At 43.4% G+C, this 27315-nt stretch overlaps 1 protein-coding gene across 1 annotated transcript in view; it reads right to left on the bottom strand.

Annotated features, from left to right (window-relative positions):
• SLC39A12 (solute carrier family 39 member 12) overlaps nucleotides 1-27315 on the bottom strand; it is a 340836-nt gene that overhangs the window by 162613 nt on the left and 150908 nt on the right. The window contains exon 6 of the mRNA XM_069211762.1: nucleotides 3283-3454. Coding sequence (XP_069067863.1) covers nucleotides 3283-3454 — 172 coding nt within the window. The remainder of the gene's footprint in view (nucleotides 1-3282; nucleotides 3455-27315) is intronic.

The following is a 27315-nucleotide window of genomic DNA, read 5'->3' as shown; positions in this document are numbered from 1 at the left end:
GTCTTGGGTTACATGACTGGATGTAGCTGACAGTTAGACTTTGTGAACTCTTCCCACACACTCACACAATAGTTGGATTAGCTGAGCCTCCATGGGCTATTAAGTGGCTTGAGGGAGGGGTGGAGTTAAGCACAGCCCCACTTGCACCTGAATAGGCTGTGCCCTGCCTTGTTTCCTCACAATAGGCTTTCCAACCTTTTCTTGTCAATGCAGCCAGCTAGGAGCCAGGACAGGGCAGGCAGGAAACTCCCAGAACTTTAAAAATCCTTTCTATAAACTTCTCCTGCCTTTTAGGAGCAGAGTGAAAAGTATAAAAATAGGGCCCTCAGATCCACTTTTCAGTTCACTACTGGACCAGCCGAAGGACTCTCAGTGGACTGCATGATGATGTGACCTGCTCTACACTTTACCACACTGCTGCTCTACCTAAGACTGCTTGCTTCCTGGAGTCTGCTTTGAACTCTCAGAGGCCAACCCTGCATCTTCACCTGCAACCTACACTTTGAGAAGTGGCTCCATGGGCTAGTTACTGCCCTCCTCTTCTGAGCCACAGGGACATAACAGGCTTCCACCATCTTGGACCTAAACCTGGACCCAGCCTTAGTGAGTCCAGAACCACAAAGAGATCACCAACCACTCCCAGACACTTTGTTGTGGTGCTAAAGGTGCCCACATAAGCAGTTTCCAAAACTGAGGACTGATGAAATTTGCCCAAAAAGTGCTTGGAGATCCAGGAAGAGACCGGGAGAAATCTGCACACCTATCCACCCAAGGTGCATCACTGGTCGGATTGACTTTGCAGCTTCTCCAGCTCCGTTCTTCTCCTGAGCAGCAAATCCATTTCATCAATCCCTCGCAAAAGGAGTATCTGACCTTGTGAAACTGTCTTTGGCTACAGCCTCCTGCTTCGTCCCGCTGGAGGTTTTCGACTTCCATTTCAATGACTAAGGGCCCAATCCTGAGTTTGGTGGTTGGGAACACCCATCCACCAAAATCCTGACAAGGTGGTTGCACATTGCTGGCTACCTCTCTACCTGCCTTATTAAGACTTTCCCGCTGGGCAGACCGGCGTAAACCAAGCTTTCCGCTGGTCAGCTGAGCAGAAACATGACAGCAGCATTGTCATCGGCTTGTAATCGAGCCGCCAGCAGGGGGCACCTGTACCCTTGAAATGAGCACTGTCTGCGCATTACGAGGGTGCTGGGCAGGGGCCCCCTTGTGGCCCACTACACCTTTTCTCCTTCAGCCTTTTCATGGCAATGAAACTGCCATGAAAAGGCTGGCGGAAAACCAGATTGTAATCAGCAAGATGGTGCTGATTTCAGCGCCGCCCTGGCTGATCCCAACCTGCACCGTTGTCAGCCTGTCAGGATCTCCGATCCCAACGGATACGTCGGTAGGTTGGTGGGGTTCCCGCCAACCACCTAATGTGGCGGTCAGACTACCATTACCGTAGGAGTCCGACAGCCATCGTAAGTGTGATGGTCGAGGACCCCCACACTAAGAATTAGGCCTTAAGTCCAAAGCCAAAATCTTCACTGCGACTTTGCTTCATGACACTCCCTTCTCTGACTCTCCTGAAGCTTTGCCCAGTTTAACTTTTAAATTCTCAGAGATGTTTCTTCCAAAAAATGTTAAGTCCAAAGATAAGCGTTGTCCGGGCCCAATCCACTTTGTATATCCGAACCGCCCTCTATTGTGGTTGGCCATAACTTTTGACTTTGCCCCATCTAGCATGACCAGATGTCTGTGGTTGGTGCTTTTTACTTTTAAGCGCTATTTTCAACCTAAAAAATTAAAAATTCTTACCGCCAGTGCTGCTGATTGGATTTTTGTTGTTTTGGGGTCACATCATTTATTGAAATTGACTCAATTTTTCTAAATTGGTGTGGAATTTTTATTGTGTGGTGTTTTCACTTTATTACTGTTTGTGTGTTGCATAAATACTTTTCACATTGCCTCTAGGTTAAGCCTGAATGGTTTTTGTATCAAGCTATCCAGGGTTAGGCACAGTTTAATTTAGTGACTTTAATTTAATTTAGTTTAATTTAATTTAATTTAGGTTAATTTTATGTGGTTCATCCTGCAGGTGATGTGGCTGTTGCTTGGCCAGGGTTCATACCCCAGCTAACCAACAGCCCTATTCCTCACAATCATTATAAGAAAAAGGGATAAAAGGCAATGAGCAGAAATAATGAAACACTGCTAATAAGAAATATAAAAAAGTCAAAAGTAAAACAGTATAAATTTTATCTCCGATAATCCTGGATATTTAATGAATGATGATATACTTGATGTGATCTCAAGTATGGGCATTTTAGACACTGGCCACTTATTTATGTTGGTTTAGCCATTGTGTTTACATCCAATTCACTTTTCTACTTTCACTAGAAGGAAGCTTCAATTGCAGTCCTGCTGACAAGTACTGTACTCTATTTTTTTTAATTTCCTGAAATGTTAAAAGGGGAAAGAGCCACAGCAGCTTGATCAGGCTTCTGAAGAAGGTAACTTAGAAAAAAAAAACAATCTGTACCAACCTGGCGCCTACCGAAGATGGTCTGATGAGTACGCCAATTAAGAGGTAAAGGTGGGGAGTACTGGCAGAACCTATGGGAGGCTAGTTGAAGAAGGGAATACCACCCCCATATCTGTCATGCCTGAAAGAGTGGCTGTGGGCAAGTTAGGAAGAGGACCATTCCGTGGTTGAAGCCCCTGACCCAGAGAAGGTCCATGGTGGTTATGGAGACATCTTTTATATTATATGGTTTCATTACCATTTTATTTTTGATTAATTAAATTACCCATTAAATTGAGTAATAGGCAAAAGTACAGTATGAAGTACTATGTAAAAAAAACAAGAGTTAATTTAGGAAACAACATGTAAAAAGACAAGTAAGCTAAGAACTGACTCACTTAGCTAACCAGGAAACATTTTAAAACATGCAACTTCCTTGCCACTTGTAAACAGTCGTTTGGTGTCAATGCTCAGATAAAGAGTGAAGGGTGGCTACTCTAATCAGCCACAGGCTGCAACACTAGCCAAATTTAACACCATTACATGTTCTTTCAGAAACAAGCTCTCAAGCAGTTATCAGATTAAAGCTTTTCCTGAGATGAAAGTGTTGTGTCACTCAGTAGTTCTTGCTCGCCCCCAACAACACCAGGCAAAAGTCTGTTTGTGTCAGGTTAAAGAGTGACTTAGGCATCTGCATAACATGAACTTCCTCTACCAGGTATAAGAATATTAGAACATATTTTCCCCCACAATGAACAGGAACTTACTTTCCAGAGTAGTTGGTGCTTGCTTTGCATGGCTGTGTCTGGCGTTCTTACATGAACAACTTAATTGCTGTTGAATTATCATGGGGCTCAGTTTTAGGAAGTCTTCTTTAGAAATGGTAGAATCACTTTTTTGTAAAACAATCTTCACAAGTTCATTGGCAGAGAAGCATGCCTATAATGAAATAGATTTGTTATTATATAAGTGAGTGCTGACACAGCCACCCTTTAAGTGCATCCGGGGAAATAAAAGGTATTTCTTACAGAATCGCAGCACTGCTCTTCCTGAAAATATCAACTTCAGCTATGTTCTTATATTATTAAATAAATAGAAAAGTAAGCAGAGGTCAAATGGACCTTTTTGTTTCTGTATTTAATTGGTAAATTCTTACATCCCTTTCCATGTATTCATTTCCCACTTGATGGAAAATAATCATAATACTCTCATACATATCTATTAATGTTTCAGTAATGAGTCATATGGTACAGATCTCTGGTTAGACTTGTTTAATTGATCCAAGGTGCCATTTGGTGTCTTACTGGATCACTTCAATCAAAACAATATATTCTTCGTAACATCCTCTGTGCTTTCATTAATGTTTTTCAAAGGTTTGTCCATGAGTCAGAGGAGCATGTAACTGCATTCGTGGATGATATGCGTATTCAGCATGGTAATAGCAGGTTCATAACTTGGCTAGTTCACACAGCCTTGCAACCTACAGTGGATAGATGGATTAATGGCAAACAGCTCTGGAATAACAACAGTTCTGTTGTAACTACGGAGAACCATGTTAATAATAATTATTAGTGATGCTTGTACATAATGTAATTAATAATTTTCATTGATTCAACATGTCTCTATTCACTCATATACATTCCCTATTTGTTTCAAAGCTTCTTTAACCTATGTGCTTAGAAGGCATTCATTCTACCGACCAATTCTCCAACTCATCCATTATATATTCTCCTTTTCTTCCACAAAACTCTAGGAAGTGTAGTCTTTAACTGGAACTGGTTAACCCTCCTCTCATCATCAGTAATCTCCTAAATTCCTGGAACTGAGCCTTCAATGAATTTGCTCCATTGACACACTTTACACTATTTGACTTCTAGCCCAGCACATCCCTTTCTTCTGACAGCCAGTCATCTCTTGAACCACTCGGCCACCTTTCAGACCTTTGACATCCATTTATACGTTAGGCATCATAGGAAACACATTGTGGAGTTTCACCACCATTGGGTGTCGTGGGCAGATTTCTGTAGGTCTCTGATTAGGGAGCATGTGTGGCATTTGTGAGACAGCCGAGATGGATACTGCCTCCATGTTTAGTTTCTAATCCTACCATTCTAACCAATCTTATGGAGTATCCCGGAGCTCCTCCAACTCGATTTTTGCCTCACAACAAGTTGGCGATAAGAAACAGATAGTCTTGCCTCTTCTTATTTTATGTTATCACAATAGTTATTAGTGAGATTATCTATTCAATATCTTTTTCATAAACTATCTTTGTTGTAGAAATCCCAATATCTCACAACCTAACTCCAGGGACACATGTAGAATTAGTAGCCATGCTTCTAGTACTCAGTGCCCATGCTTTGCCTAATGGGTTGGTATCACATATTCAAGCTTGTCTTTTCCTTCTTATCCGTTGTATACAAGTCAATTTAAATATCCACTCTCCTTCCCTTTAGGCTTCATTCTCTCCCACATTTATGCTTGCAAATCTGAGGGTTATTTCATAATCTAGACACCCATGTCCACTGACTGCTACCTGCACACCATCCACAAGCAAAATCTAACCAAAGTCTGCTTCCACTGGGCTACCTTTATTCTGCCATGACCTTAGTTAATGGACGAGGCCTCAGTAAGGTGAACCACTGCACTTTTGATGCATCACTCTACCTCATGGACAGTGTTAATTAAACTTTTAATCATTAAATGTAATGCTTTGGCTGAAGATATTTTGTTTTTAATTCATAGTACAAATGTAAATGTAACTGTAGCAGTGACAGGACATAGGGCCAGATGTAGAAAGATTCCAAATTGCGATTTGCAATTTGCGGGTCCCAGCGACTCGCAAATTGCAAGTCGCAATTTGGAATGCAGAAAGGTGTCTCAGACACCTTCTGCAACTCGCTATGGGGTCGCAAAGACCCACCTCATAAATATTTATGAGGTGGGTGGCAGTTTGCGACCCCATAGCGAGTCTAGGCACTCACGGGGATGGTGGCCTGCTGGAGACAGCAGACCACCATCTCCGTGACTGCTTTTAAATAAAGCAGTTTTTTTTTTCTCTTTGCTGCCCGTTTTCCTTAAAGGAAAACGAGCTGCAAATAGAAAAAAATACCGAAACCTTTTGTTTCGGTTTTTTCAGAGTAGGCAGTGGTCCATAGGACCACTGCCTGCTCTGAAAAAAAAATGTTGTGAGCATTCACAAAGGGGAAGGGGTCCCGTGGGGACCCCTTCCCCTTTGCGAATGAGTTACCATCCACTTCAAGTGGATGGTAACTGCGAGTTGATTTGCGACCGCTTTCGCGGTCACAAATCAACTTAAATCGCGGTGCGAGTCGCAAATAGGAAGGGAACACCCCTTCCTATTTGCGAGTCGGAAACACATTTTGCGAGTCGGGTCCGACTCGCAAAATGTGTTTCTGCATCGCTTGAGGGCTTTTGCACCTCGCGAACGGCGTTTTTCGCCGTTTGCGAGGTGCAAAAGCCTACCTACATCTGGCCCTTAGATAGGTGTACCTCGAATTCTAGTGGATACAATCCATACTTATCATTTTCATCATAAGCATTTTGCTTGCTGATGGTTCATATCCATGAGCCTCATTGAGAGATTGGCAGGGGGGTACTCCATCACCAGTGTGATGGATATCCTGTCCGTCTGATTACTAGTGCCATAGGATAAAATTCACTTGAAATAAGGTGGACAGGATATCATGACTGTGAGACAGTAGCCCATCCCTCAAATTCTAGATCAGGTCTTATGTTTTATTAACTACTTTTAATACTATGCAAATATGGATAGCAGGAGAACAGTCTGAGATTATCTCACACTCTCCAATGGTCAATATCCTTCAGAAGTATGATTGGACTTCTGTTAAGGGTTTTGCTATCTGACATGAACTGTCTAAACTAACCTCCAAAATTGCTTTCAAGTTCTCATAAATTAATTTTATCCTCTCAAGTGCTTTACTAGTCCTTATGTACTGTGATGCTCAACCGAGCTAAAGGCATTGCTCCAAGGCTTCTCTATAGTCAAGTTGACAGGCTTGACAGAACCCACATGGAAACTTTTCATAAAGTTTGAAATTGTACAAAATTGAAGCAAACGCATGTTGCCCATGTTTTGAATATGAAACTAAGGGCCTGATTTAGAGTTTGGCAGATGGTGTTACTCTGTCACAAACGTGACTATCCATCATATCACGATTTCATTATATCCTATGGAGTTTGTAGAATGCAGACAAAATATTCGTCATGTTTGTGATGGAGTAACCCATCCGCCAAACTCTAAATCAGGCCCTAAATCTAGGTTTTCAACATGGCCTATTTCATAAGTAATTTCATTAGGTAAAACAAATTACATCTCTCTTTTTTCTTCACAAACCTTTATGTATTCTGGGCCAGGCAATGCATCTTATAATTTTACAGAAGGCTTACCTCATTTGCTCTATCTTGTCATCTCAATGTTTTAGTGTATTATAATAGCTGTTTTTACAAACATTTCAAAGCAGGGTGAATAATACATGATTGACGCAACAGTACAAACTTTTCCAAGAGGTGAAGGAGGAAGGTTTTATTCTGAACTTTGAACTTGCAAGCTACTGTCCATATGTCATGGAGCAGGCATGTAGTCACTGGCCCATTCTTTTTGCTGATATGAGTTTGTGGCCGGTATAGTTGCAGCAGTGCCCTTTAGCTCAAAACCATAATTTAAACGAGCTCTACCTAATATCAATTGCAGAAGGTCTTCAGAATCTACTTAAAATGTGTGCTGTTTTCTGGTGTATTTTCCTTTACTTGCTGCTAATATTTTGAAAGCAGTTCCTTAACAATTTTGGTGTTATTCAAATCCCATCAAGAAGTGAATGAGTTAGTATCTGTGTCTGTCACATATTGAGATGAAATACTGAGATGTAAGTAACAAGGGCCGGATTTATTGTTTGGTAGGCAGCCCGTTGTCCTTCAGGGTGATAGAGGAAATTACATCTGCCACTCTGATGGACTACTATGCACAGTATCAAAAGATCACCACTGACCAGCAGTGAGTTCTATGCCTTCAGAGGATCCGCCCTCATGGTGGATCCTATGAAGGCACTGCAAATTTGGTACATGGCCACTGTCTTTCAGGCAACATTGCACCAAACATTTGGTTTTAAAAAAATACACTCCCAAGTGGGGGTTCTGAAAAACAAGAAATCCCACAACCTAGAGGTGGGGCTAATTTTTTTTCTATTTAAAACCTTAAAGTGTTTGCTCATGGTAATTGATAGAAAATAATACATCAGACTATCCACTCTGGGCTGTCTGTTCTCCTTTCTTCACCAGCCACTACTTCATCAGCCGCTGGAGTAAGCTTTTGAATGGCAGAGGCAACAGGAGCACCAGCATCAGAAAGATGACGCTTGACCTGAGTAATAATAGAGTGAGCAGACCAGGTGTCTGACAGACAGGGTACTACCCTACATTTGTGAAAGAGTGCAGTATCAACCTAACTCTAATTCAAGCCCTTGGAATTTGAATGATTACTCTTAGTAGATGCTAATTTCTTCGACAAATAGATAAGATCCTGCTATGACAACCAAATACCATGGTTATGCTTGTCACTGACAATGTTTCAAAATACAATTAGTAAATATTGCAAGAATCACAGTATAACCTAGCTACGCATTAAAACCCACATTAAAACCTGCAGTATGCAGTGGTGAGAGCTTCAGCAGGTACCTGCAGTGATAAAAAGAGTGAAGAAACACAACATCTACTGTAACTTGACAGAAGCATCAATACATTCACCCCGGTGTGTCACTGCAGCACTCCTACATGACAAACATGGAATGAGCATAAAAAGTTGCATTAAAAGTGATAAGTCAAACATTTCTCCCAATAACATCTGACTATGTAGAACAATCCTCTGTCTTTCAGTTAGGTTGGCGCTCTGCACAGGCCACATACATACATCATTAAATTGTCAACTGTCATTCCTATTAATACTCGTTATGGAATGACTAGATCAAAAGAAAATCATATAAACTGGGTTGATCAGCATAGATCCAACTTGCCAGATCTTGGGCACACTCGTAATATAAATGCGTCAAATATATTTACGTAAATAGAAAGTATTTACTTAATCATTGGTCATCATAAAAATATGGCATGGATCCAGTCCACCCGAAAGAACACTGGACAACCCAAGGTATATATTTTTATTAGGAAGCACATGTAGATTACTGGCATTGTTAAATAGAGGGAAGCATGACCATTATCAACAAAAGACTGTGGACCTTATGCTCAAACACTTTGCTTTCATCCAGTACAATGGAAATTATTCAAGCAAAGTCTTGATTCAAAATGCACAAAAAACACTGTGATTCTTAATTGCAATGGTGACAGATGGTCACATACAGTATATCATTAACTGATAGATACAGATAAAAGCATACTCCAAAAAGTAAATTATATTTCCTGAACAGTCTTTGAAAGCCTGAATAATATTTGTGGAAATGTTAGAGGAGGTAAGTTGAGTCCCAGTTTTCTGAATAAAAAGCATGTGTATATTTAGAAACTGGAAAAGTATGAGAAATATGTGAATTCAAGTCACCTTTTACCTCTGAAATTATGTCTCTCTCATTCAAGTATAAAAACAATTAATCAATGTAAGTTTCAGAAAAAAATATTCCTGGTGATTTTGGTCTATTCATTTACTTTCTGATAGACTGGAATGTTTTCTTTGTCCACAATTTTAAAGATATAACAAGTAAATTTAAAGAACAGTTTCAAAATCACAAACAAGCCACATCCACATCTGAGGCAAGTATATGATCATGAGGCCAGAGTTTTTACGTCTATCTCATGTATTCGTGTATATGGAAAGTCTTGTATTTTCAATGTAATACACTTCATGGGACACTGGAATTAATTACAGTTGTCATTCCCTTAAGTGTAATTGTGGCAGGCTATGGTCTAAATTCCAATCTATGGTAGCATTTTCCTCGCCTTTGATTCTACCAAGAGTCGTAAGATTGTTGTGCTTGCAAACCTGTTTTCAGCCCTCCTTTGGTATTGACATTACATTGCATTGATTTAAGTTTATGTTAAATTTCCAATTAACTCAATATACAAAGTGTAACACATTGGATCTACTGAGTATACATACCGTGTTTCAAACCATGGGTTGAGCAAAGGTAAATTATATGTTAGATTGTCTGCAGGTTTCATAATGAAATGGACTCAGCAAGTAATTAGAAAAACATGGAGCAGCCTATTGTGTTGTTATTTGCTGAGAAAGCTCCCCTTCAGGTGCACAAGTAGGTGTCACTGCCCATAAAGCAGGGTGCATGGTATTTAAAAGAAGAACATGTAAAAGTTGAATGTCAAGTATGTCCTAGTACAGCTATTTTTACTATAGCGTGGTTAGCTGTTCTGTAGGAAAGCATTGAGATACAATGTTACATTGAATAACCTGATCCCCATCCTAGGAAACACCTACAAATGTCATTCTTGGAGTTTTGAAAATGTTTATTACAAGCCCAAGTCCCTAGTGCCTAGTGCAGATGGATTTGTGAACAATATTTTGAAACAGGTACTTTTAGAAAATTACCCCCTTACTTTACCTAAAGATTCTGGAAGCCTATTTGCAAGAACTCCAAGTGTCAACTATCAGTTGGATAGCCCCCTCGATAACATGTGGAAACTGCTCCCAGAGCAGGACAGAAGGTTGTGTATAGGGAGGTGTTTCCTTTCCTCTGACAGGACGACCATCTGGGCTGTGCCCAGCAACTTGACTAACATCAAAAAGGCCTATACTGTCATATGGAAATATTAGCTGACACCTCATTTGTTACCCTGGTCAGACAGGCAAATATCCCAGTGGGAGAGGAGCTGCCCATAGAACAGGTTTGAGGTGACCACTGAGGAGGGTTTGATCATTTCCTAGCCACATATCTGTGGTGGGAACCCAGGCTATGCACAAGGGGAGAACAGTTTCACCATCTTGGATTTAGGCAGAGAGGGTCACTATGGGATTGTTTGCAGGAAGTCACACAGGAACTACTGTAAATATGGGTATGGTTACCCCTGGGAATCTTCTCCCTATTGGTTAGGTAGGAGCTACAAGTCACCGCCACCCACAGGCTTGTGATGGGCATAAATTTGGCATCCCTGCACACCTTCTTCAAAACACTACTCGCCCCCTGGAAAACAGAAAAAGGACTGCACCTGTTGTTGAGACCTGGTGAGGAGATGTGATCTGTTGGACCTGCTGCCATTTATACACAGGGAAAGAAGTGAACTCCAAGGGTCAGTTGGCTGACTTCCTGTTAAGCTACAGGGGCACAACGTGCTACAAGAAGCCATCTTCCCGAAGAGCTCAGCTGACCAGTTCCAACTTGACCTGTCCTAGACCCTGCAGCTGTCTTCTGTTGGCTCAACTCCTGACCCCCTAAGTGCAGTTCCTGAGGTTCTGGCACTTTTGGTTGTGTCAAACTGTACTCCTCTTAACATCCTGAAAAACTGGGCACTTAAAAAACCTTTTGTCTTCAAGGACCTCTACACAACTGGGGCACAATTACCAAATCAATTTGATGAAGGTGCATTGCAACTTGGCCAAAGATTCAGGATGCTCCTGCTCAGAGTTTTTCTGTAGCACCAAATCCGATTTAGTAGGACATTATGGAGAGGATATCCAGCCTTGTGGAGCCCTCTTTGGCTACAGTTTGCAGCCTAGCCCTGCTGGAGGAAACCAATCTCCTAAAATGTAATTAAGCCTAGACGTTGAAAACTTCAGAGGGTAAATGCACCAAAAGTAACGATTGATGAGGGACCTTCCTAAGGCACAAAGTTTGAGTTTTTTTCCACTAAAGGCTTTCCCACAAACGTTAACAGCTTCACTGAGACCTCATCCAATGGTTATCCGGCCTTGTTGTGCCATACTCTGCCACAGCCTGATACCTTTGGCTTCCATTTCTAACTCAGAAGGTACAACTTCCAACCTGGGTGAACCTGGTTTTTGGGCCTGACCCGCAGTCATAGGGGTTAGCTTTATATCGTGCCTAGGTACCGGTCAAGTGTAACCAGATGACTGAGGTACGCAGCAACACCTTTTGGCACTATTTTCATTTAAAAGTTAAAAAAATCATATGTCCAGTTACCCTTATTGGATCCTTGTCACTTCAGTGTAATTTTGTTAAATAAAATGATTCTACATATTTAAGGAGTGGGAGTTTTATTGTGTTGTGTTTTGGACTTTTAACAGTATTGGTACTACTAAATGATTTATACTTTTGTTAACCCTGTCTGTTCCATTCCATAGCTACCAGATGCTGAGCTCAGTTTCAAATTAATTAAACCTTTATTGTAGCTAACAAGAATAGTGACATTATTACTTTAAGTGGACTGCCATCCATTCCAAATAATAGATCTCTTTCTCATATTGGTGTTCAGCAGTGGGATCCAGAATTTTTGTACATAGTACAACTCATCTATTAAGTTGAAATGAAAAATCCCTAAATTGAACTGAAGGCAAAAATGTATATTTGATTTTTTACTGGCATAAAGTCTTTGATTGGGTTATTTTGTGATTTTTTTCAAATTATGTTTGATTCCAATTTTTACATCTTCTAAAAGTCCAAGTACACATGGACATGAGTCTGACTACCCTTAAGAAGCTTGCAGTGGTGGAGTTGAAAGCCCAATGAGGAAACATACAATAGAAATTGGATTGAATTCTAGGTGAAAGGACTATATGAAAGCCCTTAGGGCCTACGACCAGTGTGACAGCTACAGGTTACCTCAGCGCAGAATATTGAAGAGATTGCTGAAACCCCAGGAGGTGTAGAGGCAGAAAATTTTCTGTCTCAAAAAAGCTTCTCATTTGCACTTTCCACAGCAGAAAGTGAAGGCACCTATAGTCTTAGTCCCTCACAACTGGCAGACCTCAGATGGAGTTCAGGAAAAGTAGTCACAGAGGGACGTTCAAGCCAAGCTGGCTGCCCTAAGCCTGGAGGAGAAGAAGATAGCATTAAAGGAGAAGAAACTGGCCTTGCAAATGAAAAAATCCAGGCTTGGCCTAACATCCAGTAAATATGGTGGCAGCAATGGTGAACTGTCTGCAGGGGTCACCACATTTCAGTTGGCAAAGAAGGAAGTGCCTAGCTTTGTGGTGGGTGTTGACATCAACAAATGGTCTGTGTTTGACGGGGTCCTTTCGGCAGGGTCATCCCCAGACTTTTTACCTTCACCCTCTTGTTTTCTGAACCTGTTTTTATTGCCTTTTAGGACTCTGTACACTTTCCCACTGCATACCAGTGCTAAATTGCTTGTGATCTCTCCTTTAAACACACATGGTAAAATTGGCTTATCCCCAATTGGCATCCTTAATTTTACTTGCACGACCCAAGGAAAGTGGCACTACCTGTCCCCAAGGCCTGTATATTAAATGCTACTAGTGGGCCTGCAGCACTGATTGTGCCACCTGCTCCAATAGCCCTTTCAACATTTCTGAGGTCTGCCATTGTAGACTCTGTGTGCAATTTTTATACTGCCTTTCTGACCTTGCAAAATAAACATTTTACCAGGTCTAAAAATACATATGTCACCCTGAGGGTAGGTCCTGGATAGACCTAAGGGCTGGTGGCATTGTATTTAAAATGTTGGACATTAATGTTTTAGGTGCAGGAGCAGGTACCCAGTTCAGTTTTTAAACTTCCATTCTGACCTGGCAAAATATTTTTTTTACCAGGCCTAAGCCTCCCTTTTTAAAACATATGTCACCCCTAGGGTAAGTCATGTAAAGCCCTAAGGGCAGGCTGCAGCATATTTAAAATGTTGGACATTAATGTTTTAGCTTCACATGTCAGTAAAAATGTTTTAAATTTGATATTCCCTACTGCAAAGCCTACCTCTCACATAGGTCAACATGGAAGTTACCTTATGACATTTAATAAGTGATAATTTCCAAATGGAAGCAGGTAAACACATAATTTTTGGTGTCTCTGGAATTGTAATGAAAAACACCCTCTCATGATGAAGTTGGATTTTAAATTTCAATGTTGAAAAACCACTTTTGGAAAGTTGGCATTTTTCTGCCTTAACAATTTAGATCCAGATTCATGGGCTTTTGACGCAGGATAGCGCAGGAAGTAACCTGCTTCAAAGGGAAGGAGTAGGAATGTGCTGTATCTATGTAATACAACACACTCCTGTCCTTCTCACTGTGCTGGTGCAATTTTTGCTGCCTCGCACCAATACAGGCACCCTTGTACCATGGTACAAGGGTCTCTGTGTTATATGCTGGATTGTTTTTGTGCAGGAAGGAACACCTCCTAAACACAGAGTAAGGCAATGCAGTTATTTGTGCTGCCTTGCCTTACTCCATATCTATGAGGTCATACAAAGCCACATGAAGTAGCTTTGCGTGGCCTCATAGATATTGTTTGAAAGGTTTGCACCTTTCTTGCATCACTAAAAATGATGCAACTGTGGCACAAGCCTAGCATAAATAGGCCCCTTAGTGCCGACAGCCTGTCTCTGAGTGTCGTGACTGGTTGTAGCTTTGTGTATTCCTCCTAGAGAGTCAAACAGAATAGAAAGCGTATGTGCACCTGGATGACCAACACTGACAGGATGTCAGTGAGGAGCTGAGCACAGCCCTACTTACACTTGAGTAGGTTGTACCCTTCCTCCACACAAAGGGCTGAATACCCCCTATACTTAGCCTGGATCCAGGACAGGGGATGCAGGTTCCCTGGGGACTTCAAAGGGAAATCTCTAGAAGCTTTTCCGACTGCAAAGGAAGGCCCAGACATTAATGTTGTACCTCGGACACTAACTCTTAATGACACATCTGGACCTGTGGATAGTCCGCCAGGAAAAAGGACTTCTATACTGCTGAAAGGACTGCCACTCTGCTAGACTGCTGCTCTGAATGACTACTGCCCTGCAGTATCTATCTGCTGCCTGCTTCCCCCTTGCCTAAGTGAGAAGGACTGGACCGGCGTCCGTTGAACCCAGGACCACAAAGTGCTTCTAAGGGCTAGTTGGCTGGCCTTCTGACTAGTACTACCGTGCCAAGTGGTACTAACCCAGTCCTGGACCCTTGGAAGTTGCCCTAAAGGTAATCTGCCAGCCCATTTGTGGATAAAGCAGCACCAAAGAAACTCCTCTGCTGCACAGCACCAACCTAAGCAGCATCACCTATCCTGTGATGATTCTCTCAGCACGAGGAATCAACCTCAAAGCCCACATGGGAACCGCTACAGTGTCCAACTCCCTGGTGTGTGTCTGGGTCCTGGCCTGGGCAAGGCAGGATCTTGCAAACAAGAGAGACTTCCCTTTGAAGTTTACCAACTTCAAAGGCAGAAAGGGTTATAAGTAGTGGACCCAAAACCCCAGAATTTTGATTTCTGCAAGATCACTTCTGGAACCAAGAAGGAATCTCTGTCAAGTAAAAGAGCTGAAGAGCTGAGGAGGAGTACTGCCCCTGCTTGTGACTATGCTTTGTTGGACTATCCAGAAGTTGCTGCTTCTGCCTGTGAAAGGGGACAAAGACTGGACTTTGTGGTATATTCCTGCTTGTGAAGAATCTCCAATTGCTTGAACTGAGCATGCCTCCTATTTTGAAGTCTCAGGGCCATCAAATACTTCCTCTGCTAACATCTGGACTATCTCTTGAGACTCCTGCCCTGCCAAATGGTGTCCTATCCAGTCCCTGGGCACTTGAAAGGTGAAGTTGGCAGACAAGAGCTGAAAATCCACGCACAGAGCATCGTACAGGGAAATTTTCAACGCACCATCTGCAACATGGCTGATAAATGACATGCCACCAGCTTCACAGCTAAAATTGATGCTCCACCTGCATCAGGGCTGGGAGATCGACACATCACAGCTGGAGAAACAACATGTAACACCCACTTGCGGCTGCTGATAATGATGCAAACCGCACGCAGCATGGTTTTCTAACACCATGCAGCAGGATTTTCCATGCATTGTCACTGGGCGCCAAAGTCAACCCGAACCTGCACGGATCCAAGGTGCCCATCAGGAAATCGACACATCACTTTCTTGCAAGGGAAAAAAACGACACATCACCGACCCGACCGGAGAAGAAATGATGCACAGCCTCTGTTGCAAGGAAGGAATTGATGTATCGCTGCCTTTTCCGCCACACGTGCACCCGTGTGACTTTATGTTTTACTCTAACCAGGTACTTTGTGCAAAATCATAGTTTCCATTGTTTTCTATGGGTTAGACCATTATTCTTTTGAAAATGTATATTTTAACTTGTCTATGTTGGATTTTTGTTGTTTTGGTCTTGTTTGATTCAAATAAATATTGCCTATTTTTCTAAACTGGTGTGATGTCAATTTTGTAGTATTTACACTGTATTACTGTGTGTGTTGGTACACATACTTTACAAATTGCTTCTGAGTTAAGCCTGCCTGCTTGTGCCAAGCTACCAAGGGGGTGGGTTGGGGTTAACCAGGTGTGTTTCTCCTATGCTCTGACTAGAGTGAAGATCCTTGCTTGGACAGGGGTTAACCTGACTGCCAACCAAAGGGTTAGCTCTATCCCCAGTGAGGTCTACAGATCAGAATGGTTCCCCATGGTAGTGGCTGGTGTTGGGTGTGACAGAGTAGCAGCACTGTCAAAAGCAGAATCTGGGGGTAGGGCTAAAACTGTTGGGTTGGTACAACTCCTCATAGAGAGTGGACTTGACAGGAAAATTTCAGGCTGGAACTGACCTCAACAAGGCAGAGGGGCTTTTCCAGTTCCTCTTCACTGAAAATCAGTAAGAACTGCCGAATGAATGGCTATTGTTCCTTCCCTTTTAGCTGAGGGGCCTGTGTAGTAAAATACCCCTTTTTACATGGTCACTCTCACTTTTTGCTCGATGTTATTACTTTTTTCTTGACTCTGTACACTGGGACACTGCTGTCTAGTGCCCAGTGCATGTGCTATGACCCTTAAAAACATGTTCAATTGGTAAATTCCTAATTAGCAAATTTATCTTACCTATAAGCCCCTAATATATGGTATAAAGTGTGCCCAGGGCCTGCGAATTAAGGCCCATATTTATACTTTTTAGCACAATTTTTTGCGTCATTTGTTGATGCAAAAACGATGCAAACGTACAAAATACAATTGTATTTTGTAGGTTTGCACCACTTTTGTGTCAAAAACGGCACAAATGCGGCACCAAAAACGTATAAATATGGGCCTAAATGTCACTAGTGGAATGCAGCACCCATTGTGCCACCCACTACAATGATGGTGAACACATGACTGCCGGCTTACCATTGTAGCCTGATTACCCAGTTTAAAAAACTGCTAATTTGACCTGTGAAAATAACCCCTTTTAGCAGGCCTACATTATTGTTTTAAATAATAATAATGCACCTCTAAGTGGCCTTGTTGCCCATATGGCAGGATGCATGGTACTTAAAAGAAAGACATGTAATAATGTAATGGTAAACATGTCCTTACAAATGAAAAGACCAGAAAAACTATTTTCACTGTGGCAGGGCTTCAGTTGTTCCAATGGAAAGCATTCAGACACAAAATGCAATGTAATAATTTAATCCCCAGTGTATTTAGTTGAGGTGACTGTGGGTAAGTACACACCTCAAATAATATTCACAATCTTATTCAGGGTGAATTCTTAAAGTCAAGAAGTTAAACTGAGCTCATTGCCCTGGTAGCTATGGCAGAGAGCAAGCAGGCTTAGCTTTGAGGCAATGTGCAAATTATTTATGCAGTACTGAAAAGGTAATAAAGTTGAACTACAAAACAATAACAAAAATATAGAAAAATAGAGCACAATTTATTTATTTATTAAATGTGTTTTTATTGGCATTTCATATATTATAACAATGAGCCACACATTAATATTTATAGATAGTAGCACTGAAGGTCAGAATGGTAAAAGCAACATGGCAATGAGCCAAAGGGCTATAAAGAAGTCACAGTGATATTCATGCACATTCAGTTTTCCTGAGATACATTAGGAAAAATGACCAATAGCATATCAACCAATGAGGATGCTGTCAAACCAAAAACATACAATATTTGTATCATAACAAACCTACAAAACTACAGACTAAAACCTCAGGAATGGTAAGTCAGTATCAGTAAAATAGGCTCAAAGAAAAGAAAAATGTTATCCCTCAAAAAAATGAGGAACCCTGCGGGGGGACAGCTAGAATGCGGGGCACATAGCACTTGGCCCACACACCTCTATCAAAGTAGGGGGGATACACCACCCCTTGCAAGCCTCCCAACAGAAACTATAGCTCCAGCTGGCAGCCATCTCAATCTTTCAAGTAAATATATCCATAATGTACAGGCTTCAAGCTTGTCAAGGAGTTTAAGGATATGTGTCCCATAGTGTGGGAGCTCCCCATCTCACCAGTAACTGTGTATCATGGGACATGGCATTTGCCTCTGCCCATTTATGTGCCACTCAGAGCCAACAATTTTCCAAAGGGGGCTGTGCTGCCTTCCATGACATCATCATCAGAATCTTAAAGAGGGCCATAGCTAAGTCTACTAATTTATTGCAGTGCTTGGTGAATTTTGTGGGCTTGGCGATACTCAGCAGTCACAACAGTGGACCAGGTGCCAAATGTACATCAATCACAGCCAAAATATACTCTACCACCCGCACCCATGCTTGTGCTAATCTCATACAGTCCAATACCATGTGTAAAAAAGTAAAATCTGGGTGTCCGCAACGTGGACACGATGGGGTCACGTCCAGAAAAACTGTGTGGAGCTGTCGTAGTTTGACTCTTGCTCTAGGCAAACTGCTGGTATAAGGATGACAGTACTTATGTTTGTAGGTGACTACACCAGTCCTAAAACAAGTCGCAACTGTCACCCTAACCCTCCCGGCTCACAAGCAGCACCTCACCAAAAACCCAAATATTAAAAGGTGATTTGTGGCAGCCTTTATGCATGAATTCAAGAGTATGAGTGTGTAAGGTGAACCTAATCCCTAACCTAAAAGAGAGCTAGGTGTGGTAAACCTAATCTGCCAATGCCATGTCCATGAGAAGAGCCCCCCAACCCTTGTTACCTTGGAATTAAGTCTCTAGCTCAGGCTCCCCAGGGACACCAAGTCTGGTTCAGCATCAAGGCGATGTGCAGCATCGATAGCAGCAATGGCATCTGGTCTTAATCCCTCTGACTATCTGTCTAAGTGAGGTGCATTTATACAGATCTGCTTGGACCCCTGACGTAGGTCTGTTCTCAAACAATAGACAACAAGACAGGCTTGGAACGGCACTTTATATAAACAATTCCCTCAAAGGCGTGAAGAGGGATAGTACCTAATGTGAATACCTACAGTTTGTTTATCTTTGTCGCTTGATATGGACGCCTTAGCGCGGTGGCACTGATATTGTGAAACTAAAACATTGGCCTAACTAGAAACAATGCAGCCATCTTGGAAAGATATAATTAAATAATTGTGCTAAAACAGAGCAAGCTAAGTAAGGTAAAAGTCACTAGGTGACAGGGGCACAAGTCTGCAAGCCAGAAGGCTAAGCTAATTCCTGTCTCTCAGTAAAACAAGATAGGATTCACTACAGAACCGGTGGAGAGTAAGGTAGGTTTGATGCAAATAACTGAACTACGAGAATTTAAGACAGGCATTAATGAGAAACCTGTTTAACTTAACTTGTTCTAGCGCCATCCTCTTTTGTTTGTCAGACAATACCATCCCCAGGCACTCCTCCCATCGGAGTTTACTCCATAGTATGAAGTCCGAGTCCGAAGTCTGCAGCACGGCATATTGCACTGTGACCGTTCATCTGCCCAGTCCATGTGTTAGAATGCACAGTAGTCCACAATGCAGTAGTGGCTCCTTTTGTCCCACTGTCCGAGTGTTCCTTACCTCCACTACAAGCACATTGAGTGCTAGAAAAAGACCGGCCCCAACTCATACATGTCTTGCTTGCCCTGAAAGGATCACAGGGTGCCCTCATTTTACAGGCTGCTCCCTTGGGTTACCCCTGCCTCATGCCATGGAGTTGGGTTGTGCGCTACCAACAGGGTTTTCATGCCAGGTGTGCTCCACAGTGTCAATTGTGGTACATAAGGCATCCTTCTGCACTTGGGCTGAAATACCAATTTCAGCAGAGCTTCATCACATGCACCAGTCTTCCCAGGCCCTTGGAGAGCCCATCAGGAGTAAGCAGCCATACTAGTACACCAACCCAACACCTCCAACTCCTTCTGAATCACCTTACTCGCTGCCATTGCATCACCAACCTGTCATCACATGGGCCACTGTAATTGTGCCGCTGCAAAATACAGCTCAAGGTCTGGTGCGTCAGGCCGCCATCCACCGGTGGCTGTTGAACCATTTCAATGGACATTCTTCCATGCACCGCCCCATATCAGAACAGATATCATCCCCCGTAATTCTCCAAAAAATGTTGGCTCCACTGGTAGCACCATAAAGAATTGTTGGCAAGCACTTCACTTAATATTGTATAATTAATGTCTAGCATTAATAACGGTCAATAGGAGTTCACCTAAAGGGGGTCTCTGCCAGGTTTAGGTAGGACTACTATGAGAGCCTCTTGTAAAGATTGGGTAATATTCCCTCAAGTAAGTTAGTGGTAAAGGTCACACTGCATGTGGCATAATATTCTGCAGGAAATCCATCCATCCCAGGGTCTTTGTTCCGGGCAATGTGATGGATCTCTGCCTGTACTTTCTCTGTTTGTAGAGGTTGCTCCAATTCCTGATATTGTATGGGTGTCAGGGGAGAGAGGGCACTCACCTGTATATAATCTCGGATATGACACTGCACAAATACCTTATTGATTTCTGACAGTGTGTTCAGTGTTACCACAGAAAGTGTGGGAGCGCACTATCTCACATTCCATCATTCAATTTGCTCCATTGCATTATGGTAAATACGATACAAGTCCATGTTTACTTCAGTGGTAGTCTGTAGTTTTTCACCATTGTTGGTGCAGCTAGTGCTCTATATGTCTAGACATGTATTTCTGGGTGTAGTCCTTGTTAGAAATGGGGTTCCTAGTTAGCAGTCAGTTTACACCCCATCCATGCAGGGACCCTCACTCTAGACAGGATGAGGAAGTCACACTCCTAAGATAAACCCTGCTCACCCCCTTGGTAGCTTGGCACAGACAGTCAGGCTTATCTCAGTGGCAATGTGTAAAGTGTGTGTACATACACAGAGTAACACAGTGAAAACACCACAAAATACTCATCACCATTTTTAAAAAATTGCCAATGTTTATCTGAGTACAAGAAGATCAAAACAACAAAAATCCAACCTACATAGCTTTAAAAGATTCTTAATCCTGAAAAAACAGTAGTTCTATCCTTACAGCACACAGTAATTTGGATGCATCAAAAACAAATATGATGCGGGCCATAAAGGAGGTGATGCGTTGGAAAATCAAGTGAAGCGCTGATTATTTCCCTGCTGCGTGGACAATGCATGGATCCTTTTCCCACCGGGATTAAAAAGCATCAATTCTTTTCTTGCCGGGCAAGCGATGCGTGGATTGTTTTCCCTCCGGGCTGGTGATGTGTCCATTTTTTACCGCGGTGCAGCGTTGATTACAAAAATGATGCCTAGGGATGAGGTGTGGAAAATCTAGACCCACGTCAACGATGGATCCACGCTGAAGCAGGCGATGCATTGATTTTGCAGCCATGAGACAGGTGCTGCTCTGATTTTTCAGCCGTGGTGCAGAAGCTGCGTCACTTCTTCTGCCTCAACGGCCTCGGTGCGTGGGTTTTACCTCAGGTCACCAGCTTCCACTTCCAAGGGCCCTGGGACTGGATTTGGCACCGTTTGGCAAGGCAGGACTCTCAGCAGAAGAGCCCAGGCCCTGGCAGATGAAGTCTTTGATGTCCCTAAGACTTCACAACAGGTGTCAAGTTCAGTTCAAGCCCTTGGAGAACCTTGGAAAGCTGGTTGTAGAAAGTATAGTCCAGTTCTTTCACTCGCAGGACAGAAGCAGCAAGCAGCAGGCCAGCACAGCAAAGCAACAAGCAGAGTGGCAGTTCCTCCTACAGCATCGAGCTCTTCTTCCTGGCCCAATGTCCTTAGTCCAGAAGTGTTCTGAAGTTGGGGGGTTAGCAGTCCAATACTTATACTCGTTTCATCCTTTGAAGTGGGCAAACTTCAAAGGAAAGTCTTTGTGGTGCACAAGACCCTGCCTCTTCCTGTACTAGCCCCAGACACACTCTAGGGGGTTGGAGACTGTTTTGTGTGAGGACAGCCAAAGCCCTATTCAGGTGCAGGTGTCAACTCATCCCACCACTCTAGCCCAGGAAGACCCATCTGGATATGCAGTACACATCCAATACCCAGAGGTGTATTCAGTAGTGAGGCAGGGGTACAGAACGGTTAAGCAAGAAAATGCTCACTTTCTAAAAGTGTCATTTTCAAACTTACATACTAAAAACCAACATTACCAAAAATATGTATTTTTAAATTTTGAGTTCAGAGACTTCAAACTCCATATCTCAATCTTCTCCAAACGGGATACTGCACTTAAAATATATTTCAAGGTAATCCCCATGTTACCTTATGGGAGAGATAGACCTTGCAACAGTGAAAAACGGATTTAGCAGTATTTCACTATTAGGACATATAAAACACAGCATTAAATGTCCTAACTTTGCCGTACACTGCACCCTACCCATGGGGCTGGCTTGGGCCTACCTTAGGGGTGCCTTACATGAAGTAAAAGTTAAGGTTTGGACCAGGCATGTGGATGCACTTGCCAGGTTGAACTGGCACCAAAAATTGCACACAGAGACACTGCAGTGGCAGGTCTGAGACATGTTTACAGGGCTACTCATGTGGGTGGCACAATCAGTGCTGCAAGCCCACTAGTAGCATTTGATTTACAGTCCCTGGGCACACATAGTGCACTTTACTAGGGACTTTCCAGCAAATCAAATATGCCAATCATGGATAGGCTTATCACCAATACAATTTAGAAAGAGAGCACTTGCACTTTAGCACTGGTCAGCAGTAATAAAGTGCCCAGAGTCCTAAAACCAGTAAAAACGAAGTTCAGGACAGAATCAAAAACAGGAGGGCAGAAGCAAAAAGATGAGGGAGATCACGCCAAGAGCTGTCAGGTCTAATATGTGTCCCCTTAGCTGAAAGTGGGTAGAACTACCCAACCTCATGGGAGTTCTCATCACTAAGGTGGAAGAATCTGGACAGGCCATCAGCAGTGGCATGCTCTGTTCCAGGGCAGTGCTCTACCATAAAGTCCATTCCTTCCAGGGAGATGGACCACCTCAACAGTTTAGGATTCTCACCCCTCATCTGCATCAGCCATCTGAGGAGCCTGTGGTCTGCCCGAACCCAGTCGTGAGTCCCAAACAAGTAGGGTCTTAACTTCTTCAGTGCCCAGACCACAGCAAAAGCCTCCCTTTTAATTATGCTCCACCTTGGTTCCAGGGGAAGTAACCTCCTACTGATGAAGGCTACAGGTTGATTTAGGTCCTCTTCATTTGGCTGTGAAAACATGGCTCCCTTGCCATGCTCTGAAGCATCTGTTTGCACTACAAATTATTGGGAAAAGTCAGGAGCCTTGAGCACTGGTGCTGTATACATGGCCTCCTTTAGAGTGCCAAAAGTAATCTGGCACGCCTCTGTCCCGATCACCTGATGGGGCTGCTTCTCAGAAATCAGCTCTGTCAAGGGGGCAACTATGGTGCCATACCCCTTGACGAATCTCCTGTAATAACCGCTGAGTCCTAAATAGGCCCTCACCCCAGTCTGGGTCTTGGGGGTGCCCAAGCCAGAATGCTGTCAATTTTGAATTGTGTGGGGTGTCACCTGGCCACTCCCTACCTGGTGTCCCAAGTACACCACAGACCCTGCCCTATCTGGCACTGACTGAGCTTAATAGTGAGGCCTGTACTCTGCAGGGCCCTCAACACTTCCTGAAGGTAGTGAAAGTGGTCCTCACAGCTAGATCTGAAGACTGCAATGTTGTCTACATAGGTAGCACTGAAGTTCTCCAACCCAGCCAGGACCTTATTGACCAGCCTCTGGAAGGTGGTAGGGACATTCTTCATCCCAAAGGGCATGACACAAAACTGGTACTGCCCCTCTGGCATTGAGAATGGAGACCTCTCTTTTGCCCCCTCGGTTAGGGCAATCTGCCAGTACCCAGACGTCAGATCAAACGTGCTGAGGAACGTGGCAGCTCCCAATCTGTCAATGAGCTTATCAGCTCTGGGAATAGGGTGCACATCAGTCTTAGTGATGGCACTGAGCCCCATATATTCAACACAGAACCTAAGTTCAGGTGTGTCACCTGGTGAGGCAGCCTTGGGGACCAGGACCACTGGGCTGGACCAAGGACTGATGAAGTGCTCAGTCACTCATAACTCCAGCATCTTAGAGACTTCCTCCTTAATGCTGTTCCTCACTTTATCAGTCAACCTGTAACACGTGTGCTTAACAGGCAGGCTGTCCCCTCTGTCAAAGTCATAGGTGCACCATTGGGTGACCCCTGGGATAAGTGAAAATAGAGAGGCAAACTGTCCCAGCAATGGCAAAAGTCCCTCTGCAGTTCTAGGGTCAAAGTAGGGGAGAGATTCATGCCCTCCACTGACCCATCCTGCTCTTTGGAAGATAGGAGGTCAGGGAGAGGTTAACTCTCCTCCTCCACCCCATCATCTGTGATCAAGAGCATGGTCAACACAGACCTCTCAAAATGTGGTTAGAGGTGGCTTATCTGTAGAACCCTCAAAGGGTTTCTAGGAGTTTGCAGGTAGGTGACATTACTCTTACACACCTTCACCTCAAATGGCCCAGACCAATGGTCCTAGAGAGCACGGGGTTCTACTGGAGTCATCACCCACACCTTCTGGGCAGGCTGAAGTTCAACCACAGTGACGTGCATTCAGCAGCCAGGCAATGGCACAAAATGGTTAAACAAGAAAATGCCCACTTTCTAAAAGTGACATTTTCAAACTTACAATCTAAAAACCAACTTTACCAATAGAATTATTTTAAAATTGTGAGTTTAGAGACCCAAAACTCCACATCTCTATCTGCTCCCAATGGAAAAATGCACTTAAAATATATTTCAAGGCAATCCCATGTTACCCTATGGGAGAGATAGGCCTTGAAACAGTGATAACCAGCTTTAAGAGTATTTCACTATTAGGACATGTAAAACACAGCAGGACATGTCCTAACTTTGACATACACTGCACCCTGCCCATGGGGCTCCCTACTTTAGGGGAGACTTACATATCATAAAATGGAAGGTTTGGGCCAGGCAAGTGGGTGCACTTGCCAGGTGGTTGGACTGGTAGTAAAAACGGCACACACAGACACTACAGTGGCATGTCTGAAACATGATTAAAGGACTACCCCTCTGGGTGGCACAATCAGTGCTGCAGGCCCACTAGTAGCATTTGATTTACACTCCCTGGGTACACATAGTGCAGTTCACTAGGTACTTACCAGGAAATCAAATATTGCAATCATGCATAGGCCAATCACCACTACAATTTAGACAGAGAGCACATGCACTTTAGCACTGGTCAGGAGTGGTAAAGTGCCCAGAGTCTTAAAGCCAGAAAAAAACAAAGTTCAGCACAGGATCAAAACAGGAGGCCAGAAGCAAAAAGATGAGGGAGATAACTCAAAGAGCCACTAGGTCTAACAGTCCTTCTGGGACTGATGGAAATGCTGCCAAAGTCTTCTCAGATCTCAGTATTACTCACTGTCACACAGAGTTGCAATGTTCCTGATATTACAGGTAGTAATTGGCAAAAATGAATATGTACGGACACCACAAGACCTGGCCTTCCTGCATCACCCACAACCCCCAGCTTTCCTCAGTGCCACTGCACCTTGTCCGTACAAAAACTTGAAAAACAAACAACATAACTCTTGCACCCTTGGCTAACGGACATCGTGCCATTGATGTCCCACAAAACACAATGAACAACAAATTTGTATCTTAGTGTTAATACATCCATGTGAAAATCTCTGGTGGGCTGGCCAGGGGGTTCTTAATAACACTCAACAAGCAAGCCTTCCCAGACACAAATACGGAGCATGTGTGTCAAATAATCCCGCTCTGTGATGACCAGGCCACCTGAAGAAGAAGTGAGTTACACTAGCATCCACCAATCTATGCCTGGCTAGAAAGAGCAATGCATGCAACAATCCCAAAAGCACCTTGACCTCTCTGAAGGTGTTGCATCATGTCTACACCTCCGCTGTGTAAACTGGATATGCCCTGATATTGTTGCCATTATAGGTCTAGGGGGCCCTTTGCCCAGTATAGTTGTAGCAGGAGATCCCTGTCCTTGTAGTGTAACAGGCTCGCTATCTCCAGACATGGCAGAACCCCTGGGAGAGGGGGCCAACTGTGCATACTATGAGCCCTTCAATAACGAAAAAATGTGTGATCCAGGTAGCCAGGTCTGTAGTCATTGGCCATTCATCTAAGAAGAGTTCCATATTGAGGTCCTACTAACCCTCAGGGAAGCCCAGAAAGCAGAAATTGTTGTATTGCAAGTGCCTCACAGCATCCTCCGCTAGCGACTTGGGATATTGCACCTCCACTTGCAGTGTTTCCAGTTGGTCTTGCATGACCACCAGCGAGGGACACATCAGGAAGGATTCCATAGCAGTTTTTGGAGTCATGAATAACTTTAAGGACCTTAGAGAACATTCCAGTGTGTTTTCTAGGGTGCATTTCAACTGGGGCATCAGCGTAACTATATTGGATTTCTGAGGCAGGGGTTTGGGGGCTTCCAGCCAGATCACTCCCTAGGAGCTGCAGCTGATAGTGTCACTGTGTCAGGGGTAGAGTGCTTAGGCCCTTTTTGTTGGTAGCAACAATGGTAGCTTCGATCATTCAAGTAGTAGATGGAAGAGGAGAGAGCACCACAGCAGGTGACTCAAAAGTCCCATAGGCCATTAAGGCCTTAAGCACCCACCAGAAAACAGCAGCGGGAATCACTTCACATGGGAGGCACCTGACAGGGCCAAGAGTCACAAAGAACTTAAAAAAAGGTATCCTAGTATTTTTCTGTCATACTGCAGGTAGTAGTCATCATTGGGCCCCTTCAGGCTTGGTTCACAGAGCCAGTGGTTCTCCGTCCCGAAAGAGGTCATTCAGAGTTCCTGCGGAACCCCCAGTAGAGAACCCCCTATAGGTGCCACCAGGGGACTCAATGGAGCACAGAGTGTGTGGGGTGAAGGAAAGCATGCACCCACAGCTCTCTGGCCACCCCCTCCTGCACCAGAGTGTTTCAGGTTTTTAGGCAGGAGCCTGCCTCTCTGCACAGGCCTCATGCTAAAAAAGTCATCTGCCCCATTTTTTTTTTGTTTAATATCTTTTATTGCTTTTAACAAAGGATTATGTCGCATTACAAATACAAGTACTAAATTAGACCCAACAGGGTGTACTAACCCCCCTCCCCCCATCTCGCATTTTAGTCCGTCATCCATTATTTTTGTTGCAACTTTCATCTGCTGCCAGGAGATTAGTCAGTGTTCGTTGGTGTATGTTATGTCGTAGTGATTGTTGACTGTACGGAGTCTGATTCTGAGTCAGATGTATTATACTCTGTAGTGGAGGCATCCATTGTTTTTAGATTGTCCAGTAGTGTGTCCCAGTGTTTGGCATTGTCTCTAGGTCTTTCACCTTGCAGTGCTTCTTTCAGCAGTACATTGCTCTCGGTCTCTGCCCATTTTACTAGGGCATTTTGCCATCTATCCACTAGGGGACCCCTCGGATCTTTAGTGAGAAGTTATTTCTCTCTTTGCT

Source organism: Pleurodeles waltl, chromosome 10 (genome assembly GCF_031143425.1).
Source record: "Pleurodeles waltl isolate 20211129_DDA chromosome 10, aPleWal1.hap1.20221129, whole genome shotgun sequence".
Classification (NCBI taxonomy): domain Eukaryota; kingdom Metazoa; phylum Chordata; class Amphibia; order Caudata; family Salamandridae; genus Pleurodeles; species Pleurodeles waltl.
The sequence above is the reverse complement of the archived record's forward strand: the minus strand, read 5'-3'. Positions and strand labels throughout refer to the sequence as shown.